This window comes from Camponotus vicinus, unplaced genomic scaffold (assembly GCF_025532165.1).
Source record: "Camponotus vicinus isolate PSW18456_S1 unplaced genomic scaffold, iyCamVici1.0 SCAF_10, whole genome shotgun sequence".
In the NCBI taxonomy this organism is placed as follows: Eukaryota; Metazoa; Arthropoda; class Insecta; order Hymenoptera; family Formicidae; genus Camponotus; species Camponotus vicinus.
In genome coordinates, this window is record NW_028141946.1 from 12,656,730 (window position 1) to 12,680,402 (window position 23,673).

General features: G+C 35.9%; 3 protein-coding genes across 3 annotated transcripts; all 3 read left to right on the forward strand.

Moving 5' to 3' along the window:
• Window positions 1-439: 439 nt before the first annotated feature.
• LOC145960071 (uncharacterized) lies at window positions 440-2,066 on the forward strand. The gene is made up of 3 exons (XM_083079342.1): window positions 440-597; window positions 1,074-1,938; window positions 2,058-2,066. The coding sequence occupies exons 1-3, from the start codon at window positions 440-442 to the stop codon at window positions 2,064-2,066; spliced, it is 1,032 nt and encodes a 343-aa protein (XP_082935468.1).
• Window positions 2,067-3,057: 991 nt separating this feature from the next.
• LOC145960073 (uncharacterized) lies at window positions 3,058-4,548 on the forward strand. The gene has a single exon (XM_083079343.1). It carries the CDS (start codon window positions 3,058-3,060, stop codon window positions 4,546-4,548), a length of 1,491 nt encoding a protein of 496 aa, XP_082935469.1.
• Window positions 4,549-17,623: 13,075 nt separating this feature from the next.
• On the forward strand, window positions 17,624-19,768 carry LOC145960797 (uncharacterized). The gene is made up of 3 exons (XM_083080497.1): window positions 17,624-18,157; window positions 18,407-18,545; window positions 19,563-19,768. Exons 1-3 carry the CDS (start codon window positions 17,624-17,626, stop codon window positions 19,766-19,768), a joined length of 879 nt encoding a protein of 292 aa, XP_082936623.1.
• Window positions 19,769-23,673: the final 3,905 nt, after the last annotated feature.

The following is a 23,673-nucleotide window of genomic DNA, read 5'->3' on the forward strand; positions in this document are numbered from 1 at the left end:
TAGGTTCCAAAATCGAAATCTGTAGTATATCGTGAATGTATTGCGCAACATTATATAACGGACTGCCAAGTGATGACACAATAATCCGTAGTGGAAAACCCGCTTTGTGAATCTTAGGCAGACCATAACACCGCGGCAAGTTACCATTAGTAGAGTTTAATTTTCTATATGTAGTCTCATTAATTAAATCGTTACTTCGCCAGGACTTAATAATAGTATTAATTCTATTGGTTAATTTTCTGATCGGATCCTTATTCAATTTTCTATAAGTACATTGATCACCCAAAAGAGCCTCCATCTTACTCACATAATCACTTTTGTCCATGATTACTGTGACTTGACCCTTATCAGCCCTGGTGACAAACAAATCATCATTATCACGCAAGAACCGTTTACAAAGAGAGAATCCCTTAAGAATATATCTGTCTACAGAGCTAATATGCTTACTCTCACAAAGGAATTTTTGGAGAGAATTGGCGATCGAAATTCTGGTCATTTCAACAGCTTCCCTGGGGATGCGATTATAATTGATTTCAAAGTTCTTCAAAGTCTCAAGAACAACACCCAAGCGGTCGCTCTTAAAAGACTGATGCACCGGTAACCCAAAATTGTCACCAAGACTCAGAAGTTCAGAAACTCTATCGGGAATATTCTTACCACTAATGTTAATCAGCCAACGCGCTGTGTCGATATTGTTGAAAGGATTAAAAGCTTTATTATTATTAGTCAAATTGTTGAATGTCTTGATTAAATTAGATTTTAATCTGTTGGTAATTCTTAAGAACCTCCGTTCATTGAACTCAAAAAATCTAAGAACAAGATCTCGTGGTAAACCTTCACTGAGTGCTCTTTCGATCCTTTCAACGTTGGCACGCAAATAATTTAGGTTAAAATTAAGATCTTTAATTTCTAAATTCAGCAATCTATAGCGGAATTTCTTAGTGGTTTTTTCAAAAGAACGGTTGATGCTGCTACTATGAAATGTGATGTTGGCCTTTAACTTGTCAATATGGGAAGGAATTAAATCGTGGCTCCTGCATCGAAGTAAGAAAATAAGTGGTGTTTGTCACCAGGGCTGATAAGGGTCAAGTCACAGTAATCATGGACAAAAGTGATTATGTGAGTAAGATGGAGGCTCTTTTGGGTGATCAATGTACTTATAGAAAATTGAATAAGGATCCGATCAGAAAATTAACCAATAGAATTAATACTATTATTAAGTCCTGGCGAAGTAACGATTTAATTAATGAGACTACATATAGAAAATTAAACTCTACTAATGGTAACTTGCCGCGGTGTTATGGTCTGCCTAAGATTCACAAAGCGGGTTTTCCACTACGGATTATTGTGTCATCACTTGGCAGTCCGTTATATAATGTTGCGCAATACATTCACGATATACTACAGATTTCGATTTTGGAACCTAAATCTCACATTAAGGATGGTTGGACTTTTGCCAATAGTTTGAAAGATAAATTTATTAACGATGACGATTTAATGATTTCACTTGATGTTGCTGCACTTTTTACTAATATTCCTAAAGATTTAGTTGTAAATGGTGTTACTAAACGTTGGAATTACATTGCGCCTAACACTAAATTTAACTTGTCTCAGTTTTTATACGCGATTGAAACGGTTTTGGATTCCACTAGTTTTTCGTTTAATGGACAGTTTTACGAACAGATTTTTGGTAGCCCCATGGGGTCTCCCTTGTCACCTATTTTGGCAAATATCGTGATGGATGATCTAGAAACGCATTGCTTGAGTTTATTGAGCTTTGATGTGCCGCTGTATTATAGATATGTTGACGACATTTTTACCATTGTTCCACGCTCAAAAATTGACGAGATTATATCGACTTTCAATGACTATCATCAACGTTTGACATTTACACATGAAACTGAGTTTGATTCGCGTATTGGTTTTTTGGACACGACTGTTATTCGCTCGGATGGTCGGCTTTTGACGGATTGGTACAGAAAACCTACTTGTTCTAATAGATACACTAATTTTCATTCCAAACATCCGTTTAAATATAAAATTAACACCATTTATAGCCTTGTTGACCGCGCAATTTTATTATCTGACGCTCGATTTCATTTTAAGAACATCGATATTATTAAACAGATTCTTTCCAACAATTGTTTTCCAACTCAAATTACAAACCGTTACGTTAAAAAAAGACTAGAATTTTTGAAACATCGCGACAATGTAAATATGAATACGGAATGTGATAATGCGACTACATCATGTTACATCTCGTTGCCGTTTGTAGAGAGCTTGAGCGATGAGATTAGTCGCCTTTTTAAAAATGTTGGTCTGAAGGTTGTCTATAATGTACCTAATAAACTGAATTCATTAATCAAACGTGGAAAAGATAGATTGCCTATTAATAACAGGACTGAGGTCGTTTACAAGTTAAATTGTAAAAATTGTAATATGTCATATATTGGCCAAACAAAAAGACATTTAGGCACTCGTATCAAAGAACATTGCAACAACATTAAATTGCACGAAAGCAATCTTTCTGTGGTTAGCAAACATAAACTGGAACTTAATCATGACTTCGATTGGTCAACACCGATTATTCTGCATAATGAGAGACATGTGAGAAAGAGAGAAATTGCTGAAATGTTTTTCATCAAAAAGTCTGACAACACTGTTAACTTACAAAAGGACACTGAAAGTTTAAACGATATTTATGATAGACTAATAAAGGCGGTTTAGTCTTTCTCTTTGTGTTGGATCGAGAGGTCGACATGACTTGACACAGTGATTTCTTTATTTCTCACCACGTATTAGTTACCTAAGACAATGTATGTATATGATTTTTTCTTCTTTCTCCATTTTTTGGTCACATCTTATTGTAATTCATTTGTTTATATTATATGTAATAATTTCAGTTCACTTGATAAGGACCAAAACCCATGGTCGAAACGTTGTGAATTTTTTCATCAATAAATATTGCCGGTGTGGTCGATTAAATTACTTTCATTTATTTTATCTACTGGCGACGTTCAAGAATTTATCATTGATTTTACGCTCCTGGACCTAATTATGGAGCTTCCGCAATCTAACATGTTTTTCCAAATGATTACGAATCGGTTTGGCAATACTTACACGACCTTGTTGAAGTCATGGATTAACAATAAGAGGAAGATCTGTACCGCTAATCAACAACTTATTTTCTTACTTCGATGCAGGAGCCACGATTTAATTCCTTCCCATATTGACAAGTTAAAGGCCAACATCACATTTCATAGTAGCAGCATCAACCGTTCTTTTGAAAAAACCACTAAGAAATTCCGCTATAGATTGCTGAATTTAGAAATTAAAGATCTTAATTTTAACCTAAATTATTTGCGTGCCAACGTTGAAAGGATCGAAAGAGCACTCAGTGAAGGTTTACCACGAGATCTTGTTCTTAGATTTTTTGAGTTCAATGAACGGAGGTTCTTAAGAATTACCAACAGATTAAAATCTAATTTAATCAAGACATTCAACAATTTGACTAATAATAATAAAGCTTTTAATCCTTTCAACAATATCGACACAGCGCGTTGGCTGATTAACATTAGTGGTAAGAATATTCCCGATAGAGTTTCTGAACTTCTGAGTCTTGGTGACAATTTTGGGTTACCGGTGCATCAGTCTTTTAAGAGCGACCGCTTGGGTGTTGTTCTTGAGACTTTGAAGAACTTTGAAATCAATTATAATCGCATCCCCAGGGAAGCTGTTGAAATGACCAGAATTTCGATCGCCAATTCTCTCCAAAAATTCCTTTGTGAGAGTAAGCATATTAGCTCTGTAGACAGATATATTCTTAAGGGATTCTCTCTTTGTAAACGGTTCTTGCGTGATAATGATGATTTGTTTGTCACCAGGGCTGATAAGGGTCAAGTCACAGTAATCATGGACAAAAGTGATTATGTGAGTAAGATGGAGGCTCTTTTGGGTGATCAATGTACTTATAGAAAATTGAATAAGGATCCGATCAGAAAATTAACCAATAGAATTAATACTATTATTAAGTCCTGGCGAAGTAACGATTTAATTAATGAGACTACATATAGAAAATTAAACTCTACTAATGGTAACTTGCCGCGGTGTTATGGTCTGCCTAAGATTCACAAAGCGGGTTTTCCACTACGGATTATTGTGTCATCACTTGGCAGTCCGTTATATAATGTTGCGCAATACATTCACGATATACTACAGATTTCGATTTTGGAACCTAAATCTCACATTAAGGATGGTTGGACTTTTGCCAATAGTTTGAAAGATAAATTTATTAACGATGACGATTTAATGATTTCACTTGATGTTGCTGCACTTTTTACTAATATTCCTAAAGATTTAGTTGTAAATGGTGTTACTAAACGTTGGAATTACATTGCGCCTAACACTAAATTTAACTTGTCTCAGTTTTTATACGCGATTGAAACGGTTTTGGATTCCACTAGTTTTTCGTTTAATGGACAGTTTTACGAACAGATTTTTGGTAGCCCCATGGGGTCTCCCTTGTCCCTATTTTGGCAAATATCGTGATGGATGATCTAGAAACGCATTGCTTGAGTTTATTGAGCTTTGATGTGCCGCTGTATTATAGATATGTTGACGACATTTTTACCATTGTTCCACGCTCAAAAATTGACGAGATTATATCGACTTTCAATGACTATCATCAACGTTTGACATTTACACATGAAACTGAGTTTGATTCGCGTATTGGTTTTTTGGACACGACTGTTATTCGCTCGGATGGTCGGCTTTTGACGGATTGGTACAGAAAACCTACTTGTTCTAATAGATACACTAATTTTCATTCCAAACATCCGTTTAAATATAAAATTAACACCATTTATAGCCTTGTTGACCGCGCAATTTTATTATCTGACGCTCGATTTCATTTTAAGAACATCGATATTATTAAACAGATTCTTTCCAACAATTGTTTTCCAACTCAAATTACAAACCGTTACGTTAAAAAAAGACTAGAATTTTTGAAACATCGCGACAATGTAAATATGAATACGGAATGTGATAATGCGACTACATCATGTTACATCTCGTTGCCGTTTGTAGAGAGCTTGAGCGATGAGATTAGTCGCCTTTTTAAAAATGTTGGTCTGAAGGTTGTCTATAATGTACCTAATAAACTGAATTCATTAATCAAACGTGGAAAAGATAGATTGCCTATTAATAACAGGACTGAGGTCGTTTACAAGTTAAATTGTAAAAATTGTAATATGTCATATATTGGCCAAACAAAAAGACATTTAGGCACTCGTATCAAAGAACATTGCAACAACATTAAATTGCACGAAAGCAATCTTTCTGTGGTTAGCAAACATAAACTGGAACTTAATCATGACTTCGATTGGTCAACACCGATTATTCTGCATAATGAGAGACATGTGAGAAAGAGAGAAATTGCTGAAATGTTTTTCATCAAAAAGTCTGACAACACTGTTAACTTACAAAAGGACACTGAAAGTTTAAACGATATTTATGATAGACTAATAAAGGCGGTTTAGTCTTTCTCTTTGTGTTGGATCGAGAGGTCGACATGACTTGACACAGTGATTTCTTTATTTCTCACCACGTATTAGTTACCTAAGACAATGTATGTATATGATTTTTTCTTCTTTCTCCATTTTTTGGTCACATCTTATTGTAATTCATTTGTTTATATTATATGTAATAATTTCAGTTCACTTGATAAGGACCAAAACCCATGGTCGAAACGTTGTGAATTTTTTCATCAATAAATATTGCCGGTGTGGTCGATTAAATTACTTTCATTTATTTTATCTACTGGCGACGTTCAAGAATTTATCATTGATTTTTTATTAGTATTAATTATTATTTTTATTACTACCGAACAATTTATCTGAGAAAAATTAGCACTCGCTTTTATTACGTGCAAACTTACGTGAAGGACCTGCCTCGGGTTCTTCCTCAGCGCGGCGTCTACGCGAAGGTCGCACCATCGCTGTTCTCGCGGGATTATTGTTTCCTGCGATTAATTAGTAATTAAATATTTAACTTTATAATCGCGATTTTTCATATTTTTTCATCGAAAGTAAAAATAAATAAAATAAGTAAAAAATAATTCCTCTTCTTCATATTTCTCATCTCCTCTCAAGGCTCTTCGTGCACTAATTATTTCGCCGGCAATATTTAGCAATTTCGCGTCGCCGTCGAAATGCCCCAATTTATATAAAATTGCAAGCATTTTATCGGAGCAGGCACACGCGAAACTCGAAAATACACTATAATTATGTTCACTTGTTTCCGTTAATTTGGAAATGTAGCTCACGAAATTTATCTTTGGAGATAAATTCGCAGCCAACTTTACACATCTTGATATCAAATTTTTATTACACGCCATTTTTTTTCTCAAAGGAATAACACGTGAGTGAAAATCGTACAAGTTTCCTCTGGCGAAGAAAATCTCGAAAATGCTTATATTCGGTTAAACGTTGTCCATTTTATATATTTTTCTCCCCGCTCGAAAAAGGAAAACCAAACAAACCTTTATCACCGCTCGGAGAAGTCCGAAAAAAATGTAGAAGTTTGAAATTTCTTGTAGTCATACCGTATAATTATATTTTTCATCGTAGCGCGAATAATCTATTTGATTTTTTATTTTGTTTTTCGAAAAAGTAACTGACGCCAAGCATTTTTTTAATTACCTTAATTAAGTATTGGTATACACAAATGATTTCTTAAAAACTAAGCGTAATAAAATAATTTATAATTATTTCATTTGTCAAAGATTTTTATTTTGCGTCGACTATAGCTATTACACGAGTAGAATAAATTTTTAAAATTATTTGTTTCTTTATAAGAAAAAATACTCGTTTAATGCTAATAATAATAATAATAATAATAATAACAATACACGATGTGTTGCTGTGTGTTCGCAGTAAAGGACAGAAGGAGATATTGGGAGATATATTGAAAACGTAGTAAAAAAAGGTACTCTGTGAATTTTTTTAAGAAAAACTTGATATTTATTATTATTACATTTTATCGATGTACGTTTATTTATTGGTTTTTATAAAATTTTCGTTTCTGTAAAATCGTACGAGAAATTTCATTAAAAATCGAAAGTATCTCTACAAATACAATGCTGAAATATACATCTAAAAATGTTAAATTATTAATTTGAGTTCGGACACTTTGTTCGATTTCTTCATAATTTCCTTTAATTGTGAGTTTTATAATTTCACAATCTATGTACGACGAGGGAAGTTTTAATTCTATTTCGTTTATTATATAGTTAGCACATGTATTGACAGTATCAACGATATTAATTAATTGCGACAAATGCGTATCTACGCATTTTATAATATTTTCCAAGTCGAGGAAAGTAACTTTCTGCATCATGATAGCGGTGTTATAAGTTTTTCATTTCTTCAACGGAGGTTGTTCTTCTTCCTTCTCGCCATTAGTCGCGGAATATTCGGTGGTTTCCTTGTATGCCACTAGAATAGTCCTCGCGCCATAAGCGCTGGTAAAGTTGATGGTGATATTGTTAACAATAATCGGATTTAATCCTCCCGTTCTTTTTTGATCCTCGTTCAAATACTGCCTCATATGATCCATGCAGGTTTGAAATTGCTGCCACGTGTCGAAGTCGAGACAAATCCCATCAGCATTATTGCTCGTTAATTTAACAATTGGAACGAAACAGTCTTCCTTCGTCGATTGCAATCCCACTTGTATCTTCTTAGTGAAGGATGAATTAAGTCCATATGTTGTTGATAGCAACAAATGTCGGTTTCTTCCAGCGTTGCCGATTTTATTGTCTCCATTTCCCGGCTCCATAATATCGCAAACGTGCGCGGATTTCACAAAACTGGCTATTTCCGTCGTTCCAGCCATTGCTATTAACTTTTGAGTGTACTATGTAAAAAATAGTCACAACAACGATAGCGTATTTGCGTAGAATTTTTCTTCTTCGCTCGAGGCTTAACTTCTGTTAACGACGAAATTCGAATGAATACGCGGTTTGTCCTCGCGCTTATATTACTGCTTTTCCCCCTAAAAAAAAATCTAAAAAGAGTGGGGGGAAAATAATATGCGCAGAAGTGAGCATAAATGCGTGTTCAAACAAAATATTTTACAATAATCAAAGAAAAAATACCGAGAAACTTCTATAAACGTTTCTAGAAACTTCTAAAAATTTTCTCTAAGCTATATCTCGGTGATTCACCACGGGAAAAATAAGAATATTTTCCATATCTTCCTAAATTATTTAGAAAGAGAATTATTTTCTTAATCGCTATTGTAAATATAGCGGGTTTATTTTAAAATGAAAACCATCGATGGTTGTCTTAAGATTAGATTATTTTATTGGATGTCTCTAGTATTTAACGTGCGTTTAGGCTTTTAAGAATCTCTAGATATTATTATATCACGGGGGATAGTGTTTGTCTGAGTCAGCTATCGGTTGATTCATAAAATACGAGTATGTACAGGTATTTTGTAATTTAGACGATACATCAATTTAAAATATATTTTCCAGAATTTAAGCATTTTATTTTTACTATAAGCATATATGGAGAATCAATTATGAGCTCATTAGCGTTGGTGCTCGCGAAAGTCGCCGATGCGAGCCTACCCTCGCGCGAATACGCCTACTCGCGGTCGCGCGCCGTGTATCGGCTAATCAGCGGTGCTTTCCGCTCGCACGCGTAACAGAGAACGCTAGCGCGAGCACGCGGCCGGCGCGGATGGGGCCCCCCATGAATAAGCTTATTTTCTTCTTACATTCCTGCAAATAATATTCGAGGAGCATGCGCATTTTTTACTTAGGTTATTGTTGTTAAATATCATCGTTTACTTTTTTATTTATGAGATTGTTCCTAAACACGAAATCGATTATTTTGTGTAATGGACGTGCGCTGGAAACATCCTTGGACGTCGATCGTCTACGGTCCTACGGGATGCGGGAAAACAATTTTCGTGAAAACATTTCTTCGACACTTATCCGGCATGTCCGATGTCCGATTCGAGAGAATTTTATTTTATTATGCCGAGTGGCAAGATGTGTATCAGTGCTTACATTACGGGTGAGAGAGAAGAAGAGAAAAGCGAGAGCAAATATAGTGATAATGCTTTAGTAAAATCAAGGAAAAATATAATCGAATTTCACGAAGGGTTACCGCGCCCGGAGGCTTATTCTAACGATCCGCTTTCTCCGAAATTGGTGATAATCGATGATCTTATGAGGGAATCATCTTCGTGCGATGCTATCGTGGATTTATTTACCAAAGGAAGTCATCATATGAATCTCAGCGTTAAACTCATTTCGCAAAATCTTTTCCATCAGGGGCGTGGACAGCGCGACATATCTCTCAACGCGAATTACATAGTAGTTTTCAAAAATCCACGCGATCGCGCGCAAATTCGTCATTTAGCACGCCAGGTATATCCCGACGATCCAAAATTTATGGAAGAAGCGTACTACGACGCTACCTCGAAGCCGCATGGATATTTATTGCTCGATTTGAAACAATCGACTCCAGACGAATACCGACTTCGCACGTGTATCTTTCCGGAGGATACTCTACATTACGTCTACATACCACGTAAATCAGTCATTAGAGGCGGAAGCGTATAAAAGAACGGTATTCGCACCCACGAGTTGTAGTTGTACGATTACGGCGCAATGGTGAAAAAAGCAGACCTTAACAAAACATCATCGACGGCGACAGCGAGGAATTTATCGAATAGCGCAATAAAGACTGCAAAACGCTGTATCGGAGAGAGGAACCTGTGTCTCTTAAAAACTCTATGCTATTTGAAAAAAAATCAAAGAGCGGCGTTCTTACGCGATGCTGACAATAAATTTGTAAAGTGTATTCAGGAGTGTATTTTCAATACGCTCGAAGGTAACGTACCGCTCGAATCTAGCGAAAAAAAGCGCTTGTCCAAGCATAAAACGACTTTACGGCGCATCGCGGCAAAGCGGGGTAATTTGAAGACTAAAAGAAAACTATTGGTACAACGCGGAGGATTTTTACCCTATATTATCGGTCCTATACTCGGTGCTTTATTATCACGGATTATCGGCGAGTGAAAAGAAATACAATTCTTTATATCCATTGTGAGGAAAAAATAATAATAATATTTGGAAAAGTATTAAAAATGGAAAAGGCTAAAAAAATGGTTTTAATTTCTACGGAAAATCTCGAAAAAATGCAACGAATGCAGCAGCAACAAAATCAACAGTCGGAAAATGTTAATAATACGGAAAATGATAATAATAAATCTGTACGGACACCGGGAACCCCTTTATCGCGACTCGATGCGGAGATGTGTTGTATTCTGAATCTCTCGATTCCCACCGACGAGGGTGAAAGATGGAAAATGTATAAAGAAGTACTTCAACGTTATCTTTACTTTGTTCGTGATGCAAAAAAGCGTTTTCGCAAAGATTCGCGTGGGGCTTTAAACGACGACGCCGCACAGTGGATCGAAAGATAGGGAATAGCGGACATGGGATGTATAGCTGTCATAGAAACAAATTTTTGGAATAAATATGTTTACCATATGTTCATATATATATATATATATACAGTGATGGGAAAAAGTTCCGGAACGGTTAAATAACTTTTGAACGGTTCAAGATAAAGGGCTAAAATTTATATGAGTTCAATGGGACTATAATATCGATCGTTTAACGACAAAACCCCTCATCCAGCCCCCAATGGGAGGCAGGGGGCGACAGGGGGGCGAATTTTTGTAATGGCACGGGGTGTCGAGTGACGGCTCATTTGAAAGGGTTTTTCAAGACGAATACAACGGATTTTGGAAAAGTTCGCTACGATTTTTTTTCGCGGACTTATGATGATTTAAAAGTAGTCGGTTGCGACAGCCCACGAACGGACGGGATAAAAATTTCCATGGAATTTTTATCGATTCAAAATTGTCTCAGACGCGCGCGCGCGTGTGTGTGTGTGAGTGTGTGTGTGTGTGTGACTGTGTGTGTGTCCTGCTCTCGGCGTCACCCAGAATCAACGACGTGGACGTAGCAGGAAACTGATCCCTTCGGGGTGTTGGTTTAACGTGAGTAATCCCCTAGCCTCTCACGTGCGTGTGTGTGTGTCACACACACACACACACACACACACGCGCGCGCGCGTCTGAGACAATTTTGAATCGATAAAAATTCCATGGAAATTTTTATCCCGTCCGTTCGTGGGCTGTCGCAACCGACTACTTTTAAATCATCATAAGTCCGCGAAAAAAAATCGTAGCGAACTTTTCCAAAATCCGTTGTATTCGTCTTGAAAAACCCTTTCAAATGAGCCGTCACTCGACCCCCCGTGCCATTACAAAAATTCGCCCCCCCCCGTCGCCCCCTGCCCCCCATTGGGGGCTGGATGAGGGGTTTTGTCGTTAAACGATCGATATTATAGTCCCATTGAACTCATATAAATTTTAGCCCTTTATTTTGAACCGTTCAAAAGTTATTTAACCGTTCCGGAACTTTTTCCCATCACTGTATATATATATGTTCACCATCAATATTATTGATAAATAATTATGATTTAATTATAATTTGTTAATGATTTAATTAGTTTTTATTCGAAATTAGATTACAAAGAATTTATAATGAATTAATGTATTTTTGTAACTGGGGCTTTGACAGATAAAGAATAAAATAAATAAATAAAAATAATAAGGAAAATAAATAATAATAATAATAATAATAATAATAATAATAATAATAATAATAATAATAATAATAGTAATAATAATAATAATAGATAAAAAATTAAATTAAAAGTTTTAAAGTTTCGGGGAACATTTCTTGTTTCTTCCCTTCATTCATTTTTGGCCGCAAACTTGAAATTAAGGGATCAGAAGTAATTAAAAGATGGTTTAAAAGATCTTCGTTTGTAGCGATTCTATTAATTTTGCGTGTGTGATCTCTTCTATATTGCCTGAATTCTTTATTCCGTGCTTCGCTTGCTTCTTCTGATAAATGGCCGATAGGAATAGAAAAATGTGAAATAATTGCTTCCCCATGGATTAATAATTTATGAACAGAAGAAAACATATACCATCCGTAGTCTTGTATGAACATTTTTGCTGTCTCCATCGCATATTGACCGAATCGCTTGGTGTCTATCATTTCTCCACAAGAAATCGCTTGTAAAATGATAGCAAATCTTTTAATAAGTATTTCGTTTAATCCGGTAATTATTATTTTTTTTTACTTCCCGTAATTACATTTGACGCATTTTTATTCCACATTTTTTTATCCTCTATTTGAATGGGCACCTACGGGCAGCTGAAACCAAAAAATCCATGAAGTGGAAGATCTATTTAAAGATATAAAATCAAGAGAACCTCAATACTTCTCAATACATTTTTTGTATAACAATTTGAATCACGCTTATAGGATTCAATTTTTTGAATATAGAAGAATAGCTATATTGTTAATATTATTGTTGTTACGTATTCAAGATAAACATTTTTCTTCATTCAAAAGGGATATTATAACGTAAAAAAAAATTTAGATCAAAAAGTTTAGATATGTAAGAGCTGTGCTGTTTTGAAGATTCTTGGGAAAAATGATAGGAAGAAAATTTATCTGAATTATAAAGTTTCAAATAATATTTCGCATTAATATTATAAAATTTTTTCGAAAAATCGATTATTTCTAGTTGCTCACAATTATTTACAAGCTAAATTTATTAATTAAAATTGAATATTTAAAAAAAAATTTTTTTGGTAAATGTCCGCACTTTAGGATTGTTCGATCCACTGTGCGCCGATGATAAAACTGAGCAGGACGAGGACATGTACTTGGAAGATGACGATACCGCTGAATTTATGCATACTTTAATTAGTAGCGTTGGAGATGGAGGTGACGCTAATAGTTTCGGGAAAAAACGCGATCAATCGGCGGAAATGATTAAAAATATAATCGAAAGTGTGCCGAAAACTTATCGCTACAAAGCTCACACGCTATTGAAATATTTACTTGATGCCCCGTCGTCAAAGATCGGTTGGGATAGACAAGGACTCGTAACTATAAACGGTGCGGTTGTAACAGTTCGAATATTAGCGATCTCATAAATGACGCGATACGCGAGAGAAAAACAGTAAAAGCAATCGGAAGAGTTCAGTTTGCGCGATTACTGCACGACATAAACACACCTTCCAGTCTCATAGGAAATCGTAGTTTTTTTACACGCGGGCAAAATAGCTCGTCGTATTAAAAGCAGCGAATTAGCACCTGTTACTTCCACTCCGAAAACTCGTCGTTCACGCAGCAGGTTAAACGAGACGGTTGTATCCGAAGGAGATACGGTATTTATATCTGCCGATGAGGATAAGACCGATAAAACATTAGCAAGTAAGGACGAGAATTCCCCGACAAAGAAAGCAAGAGGTTTATTCGGTTGGAGCAAATTCTAATAAAATGGAACTCGAAAAATTATATTACGATCCTTCGCACTACGCGGGTTATTCAGCGACGGTCAATTTATCACGAGCGGCTAAGCCGAATTTCTCGCGTAACGAGGTTGTCGACTGGCTTAAATCGCAAGACGCGTACACGCTGCATCGTCCAGTACGACGAAAATTTCCGCGTTTACATTATAACGTGACAAATATCGATGATTTATGGGAGGCGGATTTAATCGATCTTCGTAATCTTAAGAGTTATAATGACGGATATTCCTATCTACTGGTGGTTATCGATGTACTTAGCAAATTTGCTTGGGTAGAACCTTTGCGCGATAAAACTTCGGCGTGCGTGATAAAGGCCTTTCAGAACATATTCTCGAGAAACAAAAAACGTTTACCTGTATACCTACAAACCGACAAAGGTAAAGAATTTATCGCCAGTGCTGTACAAAAATTTTTAAAAGAAAAAAACATCTGTTTTCGTGTAGCTCGTAATCCTGATATTAAAGCAGCTATAGTCGAGCGTTTCAATAGAACACTTAAGGAGAGGATGTGGCGTTATTTTACGCATAAAAATACTCGTCGTTATATCGATATTTTGCAGGATATTGTTCGCGCTTACAATCATACTCGTCATTCTAGCATTAAAATGCAACCCGCGGCCGTTACGTTGGAAAATGCGCGTATCGCGCGAGAAAGTATGAATCGACGTTGGAATATCAATGATGATGATGATGCTGAAGGGAGAAAAAATCGCGGACGCAAACAAAAGTGTAAATACAAAGCGGGCGAACTCGTACGCATCAGTAGAGCAAAAGCAGCGTTTGAGAAAGGATATGAGGCTGGTTGGAGCGAAGAAATATTTCGAATTCATCGCGTTCTCGAATGGAGAAGACCTCCTGTATACGAACTAAGTGATTTACAGGGCGAGGTTATAGACGGGATTTTTTACGAGCAAGAATTAACACATGTTATTAAAGACTTGCGAGAGGGAGAATTTATCATAGACCGTGTGATAAAAACCAAGGGACGAGGTAACAATAAACAATTACTAGTTAGTTGGCGGGGATATCCTTCTAAATTCAATTCTTGGATACCAGCCTCGAGTTTAATATCAAAATGAGAGGGGAAGAATTTTACATAATCCTCCCGAGCAATAGTAGCATGCGATACTTTCCGGAAAATAAAACAACGTGTTTCACCACCGAATTACCTCAACGTATAAACTTAAGCGGTCGTTGGGAAGTAGCGCTCACGGAGATCCAGTTTCCGTGTAGCTTTTTACATATACGCCCTGGAGAAGGTACATTACAATTCCTCAATGTTAAAAGGAAGAACGAAGAGATAATTCCTGTAGACGATGCCGAAGTACCGCCAGGCGTTTATTCAAGTATATGCGATATTATAGAAACGATGAATTACGCGTCCAAATTGGTAAACTCGCATATCGTTTGGGAATTAAAAGTCGGAGGTAGAGTTGTTGTGAAACTTTCTTGCATAGAAGAGAAATGCGACATGATCCATTACGTATATTTTTCCGACAAACTTTGTCGAATACTCGGTTTTGATATAGACGGTAAAAAACGTTCACGCTTACTTTTCCCGTCATTTCTTTTTGCACTCGAGGATGCTACCGAGCATATAATAGCCGACAAACCAGCTAGCTTGTTGCGAGGCATTCCCGACAAACTTTTCGTCTACTGTGACATTTGCGAGCCTTATATCACGGGTGATGTACAATCGCCCCTTCTTCGAATAGTTGCGCTCAATGCTCGAAATAATTATTCGTTTACATCTAGCCAGATAAGCCATTTTTCGTCCGCACAATACATCGCTTTGCATCAAACATGTTTCCGAACAATCGAAATAGATATAAGAGATCAACTTGGGGGGGGTATACCATTCGAATTCGGAACGTTGACTGTGACTTTGCACTTTAGACGTATCGATTAGATATTATAAAATACACGGAATCTGCGAAAGAAAAAAAGTGCATTTGACCGTTCATTATTATTATTATTAATGGACTATTACTCGGTATATCGCGACGAATTACAGAACGGAGGCAGTCGCGGGGGCGGAATCGCGCGAGTTTTCGTCGGATCGCCCTATCAGCGCGGTCACGGAATCGGTAGTTTTCTCGGGGGATTATTCAGACGCGTACTACCATATTTAGGTAAAGCCGTACGAGTTGTGGGGAAAGAAGCTTTACAAGCCGGCGTTAATGTAATCGAAGACGTCGAAAACAATACGCCATTTAAGATAGCGGTCAAACACCGTTTTGAAGAATCGCGAGACAAACTCAAGAGAAAAGCCAAAGAAAAAATAAGTAGTCTAATGAAGGGCTCGGGATATAAGTCTGATGCGAAAATGCATGTAGCTCAGTTCCCTTTTGTCGGGCTTGATAATCACATCGCACGATCCGCAATAACATCGGCTCGTAAGCGACGACGGACGAGTAAGAAAATCAAAGCGGTTGGAAAAAAAGAACGAGTACAAAAGCACAGAGAAATAAGAAGAAGAAGAAAAGTCATACGGTTGTGAAAAAAAGACTTAAGACGTCTGCGAAACGGCCTAAAATCGGTAAAAAACGTACCGTATCCGATATATTTTCTTAAGCGGTTATATTCGAAGCATTCTAATTTAACGACGGTGGTGACCGACGGACGACAGCGAACAATTTGCGATAAAGAAATATGTCTTTTCTTCACATGCATTCGAGCGAGTATTTAAAGAGCGAACTCGATCTCTTCTCTCTACCACCTACGCAAACTAGCATCGAAAGTTCGCAATGGATTCATTACAAACCCGTGACCTCTCTCTCGGATGACTCGCCGATAGAATTCGTCATCCCCGGACACGGAGAAGAATATTTAGATCTCACGCACACCATGCTGAGTCTTCGTCTACGTGTAGAAACAAACGCCGATTCCGCAAGACAGACTTCAGGAACAAGCGCCGAAAGAATAGCCGTAGGCCCCGTAAATCATTTTCTTCATTCCATCTTCAATCAAATCGACGTATATTTCAATCAGAAGCTCGTGTCGCCTCCAAACAACGCTTACGCGTACCGCGCGTACATAGAGGCGTTGTTAAATTATTCTTCACCCGCAAAAACTTCCCATCTAACTTCCTGTCTATGGGACATGGACGCACCTGGACACATGGACGATCTGTTGGAATCAAATCCCGGCAATCCCGCTCTCGCGAGACGCGCTCGTTACATTTCCGGAGGGAAGGCGTTAGATCTCGTAGGACATCTCCATTGCGACGTTTTCAATCAAGACAAATTTTTAATTAACGGTGTAGAAGTACGGTTGAGATTCGTTCGTTCAAAAGATTCGTTCTGTCTCATGGAAAGTAGCGGAACATCGAAAATTCATATTCTCGATGCTACCTTGCTCGTTAGAAGGGCGAAAATAAGCTCAGGTTTGTTACTCGCGCATGCTAGAATGATGAGTAAAGTTACAGCCAAGTATCCGCTCACGAGAGTCGAGGTTAAAACATTCACGATTCATAGCGGTGTTATGGGTGAATCAGATAGATAATGTAATACTTGGTCAATTACCGAAGCGAGTAATAGTCGGTTTCCTTAGTAATAAAGCGTTTAACGGTGGCAGAAAATTAAATCCGTTTAATTTCAAAAACTACGGAATAAATTTCTTTTCGCTGTACGTCGATGGCACGCAAATTCCCAGTAGACCTTTGCAACCAGCTTTCTTTGTGGAGGAACCGCTTTACATCGAAGCTTATCAAACGCTTTTCTCGGGAACAGGCATTCATTTTTTGAACGAAGGAAATTCTATAAGCAGAGACGATTATTTCAAAGGATATACTTTATTCGCTTTTGATCTTACTCCCGATCTATCCGCTAATTGCGCTGGACATGAAACATGGTAGTTTACGATTAGAAGTGCGATTCGTAAAGGCACTTTCTGAGACGGTTAATTGTATTATCTATGCCGAATTCAATAATGTCATAGAAATCGACTCGTCTCGTCAGGTCATCGTCGATTTTTCGGGGTAGATTTTTTATAGACGCTTAAAATTGTTCCCCCTCTACTTCGCTCAAAACGCCGACATCAGTGCGCAACGTTTCGAAAAATATTCAGTTTCGTTGGAGACACGCTCGGCGTCGTTGTTTCACATAGAGCCTCGCGTCGAATCACATAAGTTTTTTCGTAAGATGGATATAGTCGTCGATATTCAGGGTTTCCGCGATGCGAAGAGAAAGTTTATCCCTAAGGAGGTTGTTGTTGTAGCGATTGACGCTCTAATCGTCAATCATTGGATTATGATACCGCCGCATTCGTTTGCCGAATTACCCGAAAAAATAAGGCAAGAAAACAACTGGCTCACGCGAAATCATCACGGCATTGAATGGTTCGATGGCGAAACTAATCCGAAATATTTTACATCGCAACTGCGGCAAATTACAAGATGCGTGCGTCACATTTATGTTAGAGGAAACGAAAAAGCGAGTTATTTGCAGAATCTACTTTCTAGAAATATATATAATTTGGAAGGCATCTCACCGGCATTCAAAAATCTGGCGGTAGAAGAAGAGTGCGGACATCACGGATTTCGAAAATTCGGAATCTTTCATTGCGCATTACGCAACGCTTACAAATTAAAAAGCTGGATAGTTGCGCAAAATAATTTCAACAGCGACGGAGACAGCATTACTCAAATGACTTGTAGTTCTCCCGAAATTTTGATTGTAAGCGACGACGATGATGAGGATGAAAATGAAAATATTAAAGCACAATCAAATAATAAAATAGAGAAGAAAAATCTGCAAAAAATCGAACGTACGACTATTAACCGCTCCACGCAGACATTGAAAATCCGTTAGCTATACAAGCCGAAAACAAGCCACCAAAAGAAATTATTCAAATAATACCGCTTGTTCGCTCGTCTTCGCTGCAAACAAATGGACTCTCGCGAAATTCTGCAAGCATTGCGTCAGCTAGATGTCAAACATGTGGGAGTCTATCCTGCCGACAGATTGCCGATGGTGTGGACGAAGTCGACGGCCATCGTCGCTAATACGGACAATCATAATCGCCCTGGAGAACACTGGATCGCTTTCTTCCTCGACGAACACGGTACAGGGACATACTTCGATAGCTACGGAATACCGCCCTTGTATCCCGGTTTTTTCCTACGTCTCCGACGAAATTCCAACATTTATCGATGGAATACCGAACAACTACAAGGACTTTTCTCTCAAACCTGCGGACTCTACAATTGTGTATTTTTATATTATATGTGCAGCGGTTACGATCTTGATGGATTTCTTAGTCTTTTTTCCGAAAATTGTGAATATAACGATCATTTAATCATAGAATTATTTCATAAAATTTTTCTTCGCGAAAAGAAACATGAAAAATATAATGTTAATTAATAACGTGTTTAATTGTAAGAAGATATAAAAAATATTTTTGTGAAGTACTACGAATTGTATACAGGTATATTAATAAATGTGAAAATTTTTTGCGAATATAACGATCATTTAATCGTAGAACTATTTCATAAAATTTTTCTTCACGAAAAGAAACATAAAAAAATATAATGTTAATTAATAGCGTGTTCAATTGTAAGAAGATATAAAAATATTTTTGCGAAGTATTACGAATTGTATGCAGGTATATGTATTAATAAATGTGAAAATTTTTTATCTTAATTCATGTTTAATACTTTTAGCTATTCCCTTCTTCCTTTATAACACCCCACCTCGCGTTCAATCATCTGCATGTTCATCTTTTTACCTCTGTAGTGCAATGTAGTCTAATTATAATTATTGTCTCGTGCTGAGTCTTTTCCGATAAAGCGCGTCATGAACCGTTCGAGCGGAGGGGCTTGTTTCGATATTCCATAGTGGACCCCAAGACGGAGTGGGGAGGTAAGGATTGTTTCCTCGAGACATATACCGGCTACCCCCCGAAAGTCGGTAGGTGGGGGTTTCGTTCTGCCAAGACGTAGCGAGACTAAGGGTTAGGTAACGGGAATTTGACTTGGAACCCTATACAGGTGGACCAGAGCTGGAGTGGGAGGAGGATTGCTTCTTCGAATCTAGTACCGTGGAGATAGGAAAATAAAAATTTGATAAATCGGCGACATAGGCGGCGTCGACCAATCACAGCTCTGGGCCACTATGGTGCAAGCCAATCAAAATCGAGACTTCGGGAGGTGGGGTATTGTTTCTTCAGGTTATTTAGCACCTAAACCAGCTTATCAATATCCTAGTCCACCAATCAGAACGCCTCCCTCCACTTCACCCGGCCACGCCAGGGGCCGAGTGGTGGGGGTTTGTTTTGACGCACCATAGTGGCCCATATTTATTCATATTAGTTTTCTATCTCTTAAAAAAAGCACCTAAATTCTTTTAATTACAATTAAATATATATAGTACCTTTTCTTCTTTAGAGATATGTCTTCAGCTGCCAAAGATTCATCCACATCACTTTCACTAACCAAATTGATCTAAAATTTTAAGCAATATTATTAATGCATTAACTTATATTTCTATCATTTTATATTAATAACAAAACAATTTTCAATTTATAATACAATAAGCTTTATATATAAAAGTAAAAACTCTTTATAAAATATATAATAAATAATATATATTTTTTAAATACATTTAATATTTAGATATTTCTTAATTAATAAATATATAATTCAGTACTTTAATTGGCCGAGATACCTACAATAAAATATTTTATATTAAAATGATCACAATTTGTTACTTTAATACTTTTATATATATATATATATATATATATATATATATATATATATATATATATATACTGGGTTTTCAAAAAGTCCCAGGACGCTAAAATATCTCGAAAACGATCAACTATAATGAAAAATATGTAAGGAACGAAGTTGTAGAACTAAATAAAATGTACCTAATGATGATAAGAATTTGACCTTGGATGAAGTACTCAAGGTCATATGAAGGTCAAGTTGATTTTTTTAAACGGAACTCCCCATTTTCTATTGCATATTCTTGTAGCTCATCTCGAGAGCTTTCCAAAACACAATAATTAAGTTAGTTTTCATTAAGTATTTTCCGAGTTATGAGGCTTGAAATCATTTCTTAATTTTACATAAACCGTAAAATATCTTGTAAAATATTCATTTTTCGATTATCTTATCTTGATTATGTGTTTTCTTTACACCAATTGATTCCTTTCATTATTTTGTACATAAAAGTATTAAGGAAAGATAATCGAAATATGAATATTTTACAAGATATTTTACGGTTTATATAAAATTAAGAAATTACTTCAAGCCTTATAACTCAAAAAGTACTTAACGAAAAGGTACTTAATTACAGTGTTTTGGAAAGCCCTCGAGATAAGCTACAAGAATTTGCAATAAAAAATAGGGGTTCCATTTAAGAAATTGACGGTGACCTTCACGTGACCTTGACAACACTCTCCAAGGTCATACTGATATCACCATGTAATGCGTTACTTGAAGCCTTACAACTTTTGTCTGAAATATTTTTGTCTGCCGCGCTCAGTTTTTGAGATATTCGGATGATACGGGTGATCTGCGACACCCTGTATATATATATATATATATATATGTATATATATATATATATATATATATATATGGATGGATTTAAAATGGGCCACCCTGTATATATATGTATATATATATATATATATATATATATATATATATATATATATACATACATATATATACAGGGTGGCCCATTTTAATCCATCCAGTCGAATATCTCGAAAACCAAGCCCGGGAGAGAAAAATGTTTCAGACAAAAGTTGTTTGGTTTCGAGAGGGCCATAAGATGGTACCATTGGTTTGACCTTGAAGAGTCATTTGAAGGTCACGTGAAGGTCACTTCAATTTTTTTAAATGGAACACCCTATATATTTTTGCACATTCTTGTAGCTTATCTCGAGAGCTTTCCAAAACACTATAATTAAGCACCTTTTCGTTAAGTACTTTTTGAGTTACTAGAACAATACAGGCGCGCGCTACGCGCGCGCTATTTATTTCTTACAATTGATACTGTGTGTGTGTGTATATATATATATATATATATATATATATATATATATATATATATATACAGTATCAATTATATATACAGTCAATATTATTTAATAATCATAAAATTATATTGCGCTTATTTTTTACATGCTCATACATGAGATATAATTGAAGAATTAAAAAATACAAACAAGTTAAAATTTTAATATTTAAGATGAGTAACAAATTCGAGGAAATACGATTTAAATATATTACCTTTATTGTTTCTTTTAATTTACCAAAAATTTTTCTCTTTATATATGTATATACAGGGTGACCCATTTTAACTTAGGCAGCCAAATAACTCGAAAAATAAGCAAGATAGAGAAAAATGTTTTAGACAAAAGTTGTATGGTTTCGAGGGGGCCATAAGATGGTATCATTGGTTTGACCTTGAAGAGTCATTTGAAGGTCACGTGAAGGTCACTTCAATTTTTTTAAATGGAACATCCTATATATTTTTGTACATTCTTGTAGCTCATCTCGAGAGCTCTCCAAAACACTATAATTAAGTACATTTTCGTTAAGTACTTTTTGAGTTATGAGGCTTGAAATAATTTCTTAATTTTACATAAACCGTAAAATATCTTGTAAAATATTCATTTTTCGATTACCTTACCTTAATAGTTTTATGTACAAAATAATGAGAGGAATCAATTGGTGTAAAGAAAACACATAGTTGTTTCGAAGAAAAAATATGTAATTTGCAATTAACAATTCCATATTTTTTCTTAAAAACAACTATGTGTTTTCTTTACACCAATTGATTCCTCTCATTATTTTGTACATAAAAGTATTAAGGTAAGATAATCGAAAAATGAATATTTTACAAGATATTTTACGGTTTATGTAAAATTAAGAAATTATTTCAAGCATCATAACTCAAAAAGTACTTAACGGAAAGGTACTTAATTATAGTGTTTTGGAAAGCTCTCGAAATAAGCTACAAGAATGTACAAAAATATATAGGGTATTCCATTTAAAAAAATTGAAGTGACCTTCACGTGACCTTCAAATGACTCTTCAAGGTCAAACCAATGATACCATCTTATGGCCCCCTCGAAACCATACAACTTTTGTCTAAAACATTTTTCTCTATCTTGCTTATTTTTCGAGTTATTTGGCTGCCTAAGTTAAAATGGGTCACCCTGTATAGTTATAGTTAGTTATTTTATTTCTTGTCTTTTGACTTAGAATGAACTTTCGGTTTACATCAAATCACAGTTGATTAACTTAAGATATAATAATATAATAAAATAAAATGATAGTATAAATTATATAAATGCAAATATATATATACGATTCTTTCATCAGTTTCTTTTACGAGCATAAAACATAAATTTACGCCAATAAAAAGAATTATGCAGAATATTACAGTAAAATATATCAAAGTATATAAAATGATACAAATTTTAATGAAAGGTAATTTACAATATATCATCAATTGATTTGATTAATCAAATTATTAAATCAATTATTAATTTTTATATATTCATCGCGGGTATAATAGTATTAATAATTTGTAACATTTTATAAAGATTACACAAAGTTAAACGCTCCCCAAAATTAACAAATTAAAATGAATAATAAGAGGCAATAAGGAGCCAACGCGGTTGTAGGGCGTGAAAACAAATTTTTTCTCCAAACAGTCAATTGAAACGATCTTTCTTCTTTATTTCATACGTTTCGGCCTCATTTCGAGCCATCTTCAGTGATTCTAATACAATCAAAAAAATGCCAATTAAGACAGTAAAAAGGATGCGGTGTCAGTAAAAAATACAAAAGAGAAAAGAAGCATAATCACATACATACATAGTCTATAGGAGTGAACGCTATCTCATCCAAGTCGATCCACCCGAAAAAGACCGATGCAAGCAGCACTCTCAACGGTAAAAAGCGCGAGGAGCGATGCACTGACAAAGTAAACATAACAGAGTCATATATTTGCAATAAAAATTGATTGACAACAGTCAAGGGCTACTCACTCGGACAACGAGAAGACCGGCAGAGACGAAACGAACACCCAGCACGCAAACAATCAACTAAGTCGAAAATTCAAACAACAACGGAAAGCGATATCAAACTGTGGTCGAACAAAAACAATCCGTGTACATGGAGGGCAAACATCAGCCCATTAAATCTTAGATATGTTTTCAATAA